Below are 10473 nucleotides of genomic sequence, written 5' to 3'. Positions count from 1 at the left end.
GGGACCGTGGTGAAGAAACCAAGCTGGGAATGGAGCGACTTGGGGTTGTGGTAGGGACTGTGGACATGGGGGGCAGGTGGGCTGGGGGAGCAGTGCAGGATTTACCAGGAGGCTCAGAGGTGGGGATGCCTTGTGTCAGTGCAGGAGCTGGGACGAGATTTGGGGGGCTTGGAGAAGCTGGGGGCAGTGTGTGCGGGTGCGCAGCTCGCAGGGGCTTTGGTGGTGGGGAGAGGAGCTGTGTCCCCAAAGAAAGGTGACCTGGCCCTGGCCTGCCTAGTCCCGTGTGGGCCTGGGAGGTGGCGGGGGGGCAGGACCATGTGTTGCAGTCCCATAGGAGGGGGTAGGGACATGCTGCTGAATGTGCAGGTCCCGGGTGGCTATTCCTGGCAGCCCCCGCCTGCGCAGGCAGATTGGTTTGCAGGGAGGTGACAAGTGCCAGCCCAAGCCTATAAAAATCTCCCAGCCCCTGTCCTGGCTCAGTGACCTGGTTCCCCCCCTCCCAGCACAGCCGTCCTGCAGCGGAGACTGTCCGTCCGGAGTCGAGACACCAGATCCAGAGTGGAGACGCCTGGTCCGGGGCAGGGACCCCATCGTCAGCATCAAGATCCCAGGTCTGGAGGAGAGTCTTTTGGTCTGGAGCCGGGACCCCAATCCAGAGCAGAGATCCCAGAGAAGAGACCCCAAAACACTCCCTAGGCTTTGCAGCAATGACTGGCAAAACCGCACCTCCAGCCGCAGACCCGGCTCCTGCAGCCCCAAAGGAAGAACCAGCACCAGCCCCAAAGGAAGAACCAGCACCGGCCCCAAAGGAAGAAGCATCCCCAGCCCCAAAAGAAGAAGCAACACCAGCACCAGCTGCTGAAGAGACCCCGGCCCCCGAGCAGCCCCCTGCTACGGAGCAGCCCCCAGCCCCCACAGACAATGCAGCTCCCATCCCCACAGCAGAAGCAACTCCAGCCCCCGAAGAAGGTTCCCCAGCCCCTCCAGCTGAGCCCCCTGCCCCTGAGCCTGAGAAACCCAAAGAAGGTGAGGAGGGGAGTGTGCACTGAAATGGGGAGGGGGATGCACGAGGTTGGGCTGGGGGGGTTAGGAGGTGGGTGGGCTGAGGCCCCTCTGCCTGGGATCCTGCGCTCACCGCTGTGGGTTTGTTACAGAGCCACCCAGCTCCCCCTTGTCCCTGGCTGTGGAAGAAGTGAGCGAAACCTCGGTTACACTGACCTGGAAAGCCCCTGAGAAGACGGGCCGGTCAGGCCTGGATGGATACGTGGTGGAGATCTGCAAAGATGGAAGTAGGCTTGGGCTTTCCTGCCTCGTAAGCATGGGGCGCTGGTGTGGGACAGAGCTGGGCAGAACCTGGCAGTGTTTCCCTGTATCCTGTTCCCCTTTCTTTGCCCAAATTGGTTCTTTATCTGCAGAGTCCCTTTGGCTTCAGATATCAGTGATCTCTTTAGCAAGATCCCAGGGTCTAACAGCACTGCTGCATCCAGCTAGAGGGTGGAGGAGAAACCAGTGTGCCCACTGGGGGTGGTCCCTGGTGGCCGCCAGCTCTGCATGGACTTGGGGTAGAATAGGATTAAGAGACCTGAGAGGAAGGAAGACACAATTCTCCCATGCTCAAAAGGATGCACAGACGGTGGGAGGATGAGGAAGGAAAGGGCTGGGCAGTGCCAGAGAGGCTGGCACGAGGCAGCAGGCAAACCCAGCCCGGAGGGAGATGGGGTTCAAGGAGCCTGGAGGGACGATGGCTGCGGTGGGTGGAGATGGGCTGGTGGCTGGCAGCAATTCCCCGTGGCTCTCTGGTTGTGTTGCCAGTTGGTGGGATGAAGTAGGAGTTGAGAAGTCTTTTGGGCACTCTCATGAAGCCCTGCTGGGGCTTGGGGTGAGAGTGAATGAGCTGGGAACTGGGAATGTGAGGAGGCCCTTGCTGGGAGAAGCCGTTCCTGGAGGGAGCTGTCTAACAGCCTCCCAAAGAGCACGGTTTTGGATGCTCTCCTACCTTGTTTTGGGCTTGGCTGGGTGACAGGAGAGCTGTAGTCATTCAGTGGTAGCCACATGGACTCAAATTGCTGTATCTGAGCTGCTACAAGACCATGGCCTGGGGTCAAGTTTGAGGGAGGGCTGGTCTGGTTAATGCCATTTGCAGGCGATGGGCAGAGCTTGCTTGATGATGAAGACGGGCTGGGGAGCGTGGTAAGTCCCAGCAAGGTATCCTGGAGCAGCAGGAGGAGAGGATAGGCTGGCAGGGTGGTCAGAGGATCTTAACTACTTCCAGAAATGCACCTGGAAGGTCAGCAGAGACCATGTTTATTGGCCTAATGCCTTGCAAGCAGCCCCCTGCTCAGCAGTTGGGCATCTGCCAGCATTTGGTAACCCACACTCCTCGCAGGGGGGGAGGCCAGCCCCCTCCCTTTTCTCTCGGTGCCTTTTTCTCTCGGTGCCCCAAATCCAACGGGATGAATCTTTCTGCTTGTGCCTCCTCAAGGAAGAGGTTTTCTGCCTTTGGGTTTCGCCCCCTGGGGTTTGATCCTGCTGTTTGGGGGATGTGCATCCATCCGCCTGTCCGTGTCACGGCTGAAGTGCTCTGCTGGGTTTGTTCTAGGCACAGACTGGGCAGAGGTGAACAAGGAGCCCTTTCTTTCCACCCGGTACACGATCCAGGACCTCAGCTCCGGTGAGAAGCTCCACGTGCGGGTGAAGGCTGTCAGCGCCAGCGGCGCCAGCGTCCCAGCTACCTTGGAGCAGCCGGTGCTCGTCAGAGAGATCACCCGTGAGTACTGGGGACACGCACTGTCCCCGCGTGCCCTGCCAGCAGGCAAAGGAGTCACAGCCCATCCCTACAGCCCCAACAGCCTCTGCCCTCTCATGTGTCGCAATCCAGCCTTTCACCGAGATGTTGTCCTCCAGAACTGGGCCCAGTTCCCTCGGGGTGGGATGGGGACGACGTTTCCTGAATGCAAGGCACCGGTCCTGTAGATGGTGAGGCTTTGGGGGAAAAGTGCTGCACCCAAATTACAGGGCCATGTTGTCCCATCACATTGCAATGGCTGGGAAATGGAAATCTCCTCTCCTTGGCCACGCTCACGTCTCTAGTATGCCAGCACACACGTGTCGGGCAGTGGCAGCTTTGTTTGTTTAGCTCAGGAAAGTCGAGAGCGGGTTGTCGGGAGCACGGGAACTTTAATCATGCTGAACACGCTAATGAATGACTTGCTCCCATGCTTAGGAAGACTCACATTCCTGCTGGGGTGCTGCAAGTGCTGAGGCTGATGCAGGATTGTAAAGTTGGTTTTCACTTATCCAACAGCAAATAGAGACTTATTTGTCCTTTACAAGGAATACTTAATGTGCAAATTTTCCTATTACTCGAAGAACAGATTTTTCCTTCTGCTTAAAAATAGTAATAACGATAATGGGTGTTATTCCAGAAACTGTCAGCTTTTTTTGTCAGAAAGGGTTTGGAGAGGACTGTCAGTGTCTGGAACGGGTCCTGCAGGGGCTGTGGGCATGGCTCAGTGGGTGCTGTGTCCGCTGCCTTGTCCAGGCTCTGCCTGGTGGGGCCAGATCCTTTGGTGGCTGAAGCAGAAATATCAGAGGTGTCTGGCAGGTGGCACCTCTCTCCTTGCCACGTTCACCTCCAGATCCCAAAGTCACTGCTATTTTCCTTGTGGGGCTGGGGAAACCGAGCCATGGGGGACTGGGAGGAGATGCCAAACGCGTGGCTCAGGTTTCCCACTTCTAGTCCCGTGCTGCACCCCGCAAGCCAAGCTGCCTGTCCTTGCTGCAGACTTTTTCCCAACCACGTGCACCAGCTGAGAGGTGTAAAACCCCAAGGACTGGAAGACCCATGTGCAACTTGCTCTTCCTCTAAGATTTCTATTTTTATTTATTTTTTTTTCTGCTGACCGAAACACTTTATCAGCAAATGGCACTTGCCAACTTCTGTGTTTTATCTGAAACACAGCCCTGCATGTCCTTCCTGGCTTTGCTGAGCAACAAATGACCCCTCCAGGCTGCTGCCACCCCGTGTCTGCCCCGGCGGTGCTGGTGTGTGCTGGGTGCAGGAGCCTGCTCCTCCCTGCCCTGCCCGTTACATGCTGGTCTTTACGTTTTATTCAGGACTGCATTTTGTACCTCTCCCTGGTTCATTTATAGCGTCACAAGGGCTTTTAAATAGCAGCAGTACAGGCGGCAGGGAGCTTGAGAACAGGTGGGTCGAGGGAAGGCGAGTGGGTTTGGGAGGCGGGGAGAGAGACGGGGAGAAACCAGCCAAGGATTTGGCACAGGAATTGTGTTGTGCAGGGAACAAGGGCAAGAAAAATGCTTTTTCAGCCACGGCCACGCTTCACCTGGGCCACCAACCCTGACCAGCCCCCTCCAGCTGAGCTGGGGAAAACAGCCATGAATTCATGCCCCTCCGTGGAGGCTGGGTTTCTCTGCCCTGCTGGGATGGATGAGTCCAAGTGGCAGCACCGAGGCGTGGATTTCTGCAGCAAAGGGCTGCGTTGCACGGAGCAGAGCCCACCCCAGCTGTCAGTGGGGCCATCTGGGACCGCAGGGCATCTCCTGGCCCTCCCCAGCCCTCTCACGCTCACAGCTGTTCAGGCATCGCTCGCTCATGGTTTAATTCTGGCCTCCCCGAGCCCCCTCCCAAGAGCTGAGCTCCGGCACGTTTAATCCAGGCAGAGACACACGGCTCTTTTATGAGGGGCTCACGTAAACCCGATGCCTCCCCAGCAGGACTGCTGGCACCACGCCGGCTGGGTTACGCGGCTGCTATTTTCACCCCGGGAAGGAGATGCATGCTCCATCAGCATTCTCTGGTGTTTTTTTTAATTTATTTTTTTTTTTTTTTACTTTTTGCTTATCTTTGTTATGTTCCCTTGGGGACGTTAGCCTTCCTTATCCAGCCTGGGGCTTTTCCGGCTCTGCTGTGTGGACCTGTGAGCCACCTTGGCCTCTTGGCAGCCCTGAGCCCACAGCGATGGAGCTCACCAACCCTCGTCCTTGCTGGGTTGTGAGTCTCCAGAAAGTCTGCTCTCTGAGCTGGGGGAGAAATATTTCCTGACCAGGAGATGCTGTCTGCCGTTTTGCTGCCATGCAGGCTATGCTGGTAAAGCCCACGTTGGTCACTATGGGCTCAAGGATGGGCGAGGAAGTAATTTTTGGGGTTCTGGCAAAGGAGTTGGCTGGTGTGGCTCTGCAAAGAGAAGCACGGTCCTGGAGATGAGGAGGAAGAGGTGGTTCAGGGCAGGATATCCTGACGGCCAAGTGGGGGATGTATGGGATGGGCTGACCCATGCAGGAGTGTGGGACCTCTTGGGCTGTGAGCTGGGGTCTCTGATTTCCTGGCCCCACAACTTCACCTTCTGGTCCCCAGAGCTCCCGAGGATCCGCATGCCTCGTCACCTGCGGCAGACTTACGTCAGGCGTGTTGGGGATGCTGTGAACCTGATGATCCCTTTCCAGGTAGGTGAGCAATTTGGGATTGAAATTCTTGGGTTTTCTCACCACAAGTTGGTTTCCACAGTGACTTTTCTTGCCAGCATGATATGCCTGGGGCCAGCTGAGGGCTGGCTTGTCCTGGCCCCCATGTCTCATGGGGTCCCATTCCTGCTCAGATCCCATTTTTGGTCCTGCAGCATCTTTACTGATGGCATTGATGGAGATCCCACTCGTGCCCACTAGGGCATGAACTGGGTATTGCTGCTGTCCTGGCCCGTGAGCCCTGTGCAGATCATACCCAGCTCAGCAGGGCAGGGGCCTAGCCATATGCTGCAGGACCCAGAAGCACAATTTCAGGGCTCTTCCCAGGGAGGGCAGCTGCATTTGGAGCAGGGTTGTCCCAAGGCTCTGTGGTAGAGGGACCAAAGCTGATGCTGGTGGTGGACCAAGCTGGAGTTTATCTCCTGAGCTGATTTATTACACGCTGTCTGTGGCATCCCAAAAGCACCTCCACCAGGGCATCTGTAAAGGGAAAAAAGCCATCCAAGAAACACCCCAGCCAAGCAGGGAGAAGCAAGAGGCAGAAAGGTGCCCCTGCAACGTGGGAGGTGTCCATCCCATGTCTTGTAGGCAGCTGGGAGCCTGTGCTGGCCATGTTCCAGGCATGAATCAGCCCTTGATGCCAAACTCAAGCCCCTGATGCTGAGCACCTGGGCAGCATGAGCATAGCTCTGTGTGCAAAAACCTGGGCAGGCAAAAGGACTTGCTCCATGGGGACTTTGGGGACCAGCATGTGTCAGCATCATCCCTGGAGCCTGACAGATTCCTGGCAGTGGGACTGGTGGGGATCAGGCATAGTTTTTTCCCTGGCCCTTGCTGGATAGGAGAGGCTATATCCAGGCCATGGCTACCTGGACACAGCGGGGTGGCTCTGCCCACCCCACCAGGACCATGCCCACGAGTAGTTCCCAACCTGCCTGCACGGGTTGCTCCAGGGAAAGCCGCAGCCCCAGGTGGTCTGGACCAAGAACAATCAGCCCCTGGACACCAGCCGTGTCAACATCCGCAACACAGACAAGGACACGATCTTCTTCATCCGCGAGGCGCAGCGCGGCGACTCGGGCAAGTACCAGCTGGCCGTGAAGATAAACGGAGCAGAGGACAAGGCCATCCTGGACATCCGAGTGATCGGTATGGCCACGGATGGGGTCCCGTGGGGTTGTGACGTGGCTCTGGGGCTCATTTCTGCCCTTTGGTCAGGGTTGGCGCCTGGTCTGGTGGGATGGGACAGGCCCAGCAGCAAGGCAAGGGGCTTTGGGGTCCTTCTAATATGTGAAGGAGTTGCTCTGGTGAAGGCTGCGGGGTTTCTACCAGCCCCTGCCCATCGCAGCTTCTCATCCCTCATGCACTGCAACAGGGTGAGAAGACATTAAAAGCAAAGCAAAAGGGGTGGTTGGGGTGCAGAATCTCAGGGGAGCAAATAAGGATGCAGCCTTGTGTGTGTTTGTAATTGCAGAGCCGCCGGGTCCCCCCCAGAACCTGAAGCTGGTAGATATTTGGGGCTTTAACGTGGCCCTGGAGTGGTCCCCCCCAGCGGACAATGGGAACTCCGAGATCAAGGGCTACACCGTGCAGAAGTCGGACAAGAAAAGCGGGGTGAGCACAGCCACTCCTGGCCCCCTGCTGCCTGGGCTGCCCCATGGGTTCCTTTCCTTTGGGCAACCTCTCACTGCTCTTTTTTCCCCCCCCTCAGAAATGGTTCACAGCACTGGAGCGCTGCACCCGCACCAGCTGCACCATATCCGACCTCATCATGGGCAACACCTACTCCTTCCGCGTGTTCGCCGAGAACGCCTGCGGGCTGAGCGAGAAAGCAGCCGTCGCCTCCGGGGTGGCCCACATCGAGAAGAAAAGTGGGGACAGGGACAGGGTTTGGGGGTGGTGGGGTGGGCAAGAGGGCTCCTGTCCCCACTGGGGCTTCCTCAGCGTTGGGTGGGTGGTGATGCTGCCTGGGATGAGCCCTGTTGGGTGAAGGCTGTGCGTCCTCAGGACAGACAGACAGATGTCCCCTGCCCTCCCTCTCCACCTCCTTTCTCCTTCGGGGAAAGCTTGTGCCATGGGCAGACCCCTGGGAGGAATCAAGGAGTGAACATCCCCGGGGTGAGATCAAAGCAGGTCTCTGCCACCTCCAGAGCCTACTTCCAGCTCCTGTTTCTGTGCACTTCATTTTGGGGATGGAGCAGAAGGTCCAGCGAGGTGCCTGGCCTGGATAAAACCTCCTGCACAGAGCAAGCATCACGGTGCTGGTTTGCAGACGGGTATCACCCCTCTAATCCCCTGGGACTGGGCATGAACGTGGCATGGTTGGATGAGAAGGGGTCTGCAGACAGGGCTGGTGTGAGGCCAGGTCCTCAAGACCGCTCCAGATGCTGTCTAGCTTACGTGAGGGAGCAGAAGGATTTTGGGGTACCTTTAGCTTAGTTCTTGTGACCATGTAGTGGTCAACCCAGGATCCCAAGCTCTGCCTCAACCTGCACTTAATTAATTTCCTAGAAACTGTTTACCAGCCAGAGAAGATCCCCGAACGGGACATGATGGAGCCTCCAAAGTTCACCCAGCCCCTGACAGACCGAGCCACCACCCGGGGCTACAACACACACCTCTTCTGCTCTGTCCGGGGCTTCCCCCAGGTCAGTGGCTCCTCCATGGGTGGCATCACCCCCACGTGTGGGCAGCCACCAGCTGGGCTCTTGCAAGGTGGCTGGAAGTGTTGGGAGATAGTTGGTCTTGTTGAGTTGGGGTTGAATAGAGTTGGGGGGCAGCAGCTGTCCTCCAGGTGAAACTAGGGCAAGCCTGGGGTGTTTCTGCATGTGGAGTGGAGGCTGGCTGCAGTTCAAGCTGTGTCCTGTCTCCTTCTACACTAGGAGAGCAGCTGTGGGTGGTGGTTGGGGCTTCAGAATGGGAGTTCTTGCTCTTCAAATGGCTTCTGGCTGTGGATCCCACCATGGCCACCAGCTTCAGATGGAGCAGAAGGAGGTGGCTGCATTCTGGGGACAGTCAGATTTCTCATTTCTCTCCCTGCTTAAATATATATATGTATCTTGCTGCCTACCAGCCCAAAATCATCTGGATGAAAAATCAGATGGAGATACGGGAAGACCCCAAATACATAGCACTGATCGATCAGGGTGTCTGCTCCCTGGAAATCCGCAAGCCCGGCCCTTTTGATGGGGGCGTCTACACCTGCAAAGCTGTGAACCCCCTGGGAGAAGCTTCGGTAGACTGCAAACTTGATGTAAAAAGTACGATTGGCTGAGGCGAGAGAGGAGCAGCTCTCCCTGCCTGCCTTTCCCTGGCCTTGCTTTCACAGTGCTTCACTTTGTCTGTGTTTTTGGTTGAGTCCTGGTGGGGGGGGGAGCCTTAAGGCACTGGGCAGCCCTGTGAGGCTGGAGCTTTGGGCTTCTTGGCTTGATGGTCTTGCATCGTCCCTTGTTCCTGAAATCACCTTCCCATGTTCATGGCCAAAGGGTGGGGAGGGACCCAGAGACTGCAGAGGCAAAGGACCAGAGGTGCTGGTGGAGGCTGGAACAGTCGCTTGCTCCTCACTGCATCCACCAGCGCTTGTGTCCCAAGTCATCCGCAAGCCACACGTGCCAAAACCGCTTCACTTGCACCTGGGGTGCCCTGATTTATGTCTCAGGGTCCTGCCCAGGCTTCCCAGCTCCCATTTCCCTGCCTCAGCAGAGCACCCAGCCCTTAATAACAAGCTTGTCCTTGTGCTGGGGACACAGAGCACCTGGCCATCACCCAGGTTGGGACCTGGGGTGCTGGGGACAAACTGTCTGGGAGAAGGCAGTGCGTGCACGTAATCTCTTGGAGCACGTATGCACAGGGATGGTGCACATGGGTGTACGTTGGTGTGTGCACATGGGTGGATTTGTCGTGCCCTGGCTCACTTTTAGATGTCAGAGGGGAGTGAGGGGAGGGGAGTTCACTGGTCTTACATCTCCCATTCTCTCCTGCAGTGCCCAAGTGAGGACGGGTTGGAGGGTGAGACGAAGAGTGAGGTAGGTCTGGGCTGGGGCTGTGGGTGGGAGGGAAGGAGGATGGATCACTCCATCAGGGCTGGGGCAGGCTGGGGTCCTGGATCAGCCCTCGTCAACTGCTGATGGAGCCCTGCTCAGGGCTGGCAGGACTCAGGGCTTGTTCCTTTCCCCAGGCAGATGCTGCAGCAGCACAGCACACGGCGATGCTCCCGGCCACAGCCGCCCAGGGCCTGCCCCTTCTCCAGCAGTGCCCCCGGGGTCCCACACGTTGGCCTGGCCATGGCATGGCCCTCTCTGGGTGTGTTCTTACCTGTGGCAATAAAACAAGCCCGTCTGAGCTTTGGTCCTCAGCAAACATCGTGTCCTCCTTGTTGTGGGGTTGGCAGTGGGGGTGGGTGTTGGGGTAGAGGGCAAAGAGATGCCAGGGATGCTATGGGGTCTCAGCATCCTACCCAGCCATGGGTGGAGGAGGCGGTTTTTGAGCCTGTAAGGAAAGGAGCAGATTTATAAAACATGAAGATGGATAAACCAGAAGCAAGACAACAAGGAGGAGGAGGGGGAAAAGTTTTTTCTGCTGCAGCTGGAGAGTGATCATGGCTGGGGGGGAGGGAAAAAAAAAAAAAGAAAGAATAGAAATAGCAAGATCAAAACACAGTCATGTTGATGTGTCTTCATCCAAGAGCGATTTCTTCATCCTCACCAGGGACACAATGAGCCAGCCACGCGCCGTCACCCCGCCAGCAGCATCTCCTCCACAGGGCACGAGGCCGCGGGGTCAGGATGTGCCCATAAGTTATCTGGAGGAGGAATCGGCCCCGTTAGCTACCGATAGCTCATGTGCAAGAAGGCGGCCTCATTACTTACAGCTCTGAGACGGCTCAGGTCAGATGCTGGTTAATAACAGAGAGCCCAGACAGATTCATCAGGGTGAGTGAACGCACTGCTAGCTGGGGGTCAGCAGCGTGGGGCAGCTCCTCCGTCAGCA

General features: G+C 57.1%; 1 protein-coding gene across 1 annotated transcript; it reads left to right on the top strand.

Moving 5' to 3' along the window:
• The first annotated feature begins 707 nt into the window (after nt 1-707).
• MYBPH (myosin binding protein H) lies at nt 708-8758 on the top strand. Its single transcript, XM_032203008.1, has 9 exons — nt 708-1026; nt 1155-1289; nt 2600-2767; nt 5378-5466; nt 6438-6633; nt 6959-7098; nt 7196-7355; nt 7996-8132; nt 8558-8758. Exons 1-9 carry the CDS (start codon nt 708-710, stop codon nt 8756-8758), a joined length of 1545 nt encoding a protein of 514 aa, XP_032058899.1.
• Nucleotides 8759-10473: the final 1715 nt, after the last annotated feature.

The sequence above is a fragment of the Aythya fuligula genome, chromosome 25, assembly GCF_009819795.1.
Source record: "Aythya fuligula isolate bAytFul2 chromosome 25, bAytFul2.pri, whole genome shotgun sequence".
Taxonomy (NCBI): Eukaryota; Metazoa; Chordata; class Aves; order Anseriformes; family Anatidae; genus Aythya; species Aythya fuligula.
The sequence above is the reverse complement of the archived record's forward strand: the minus strand, read 5'-3'. Positions and strand labels throughout refer to the sequence as shown.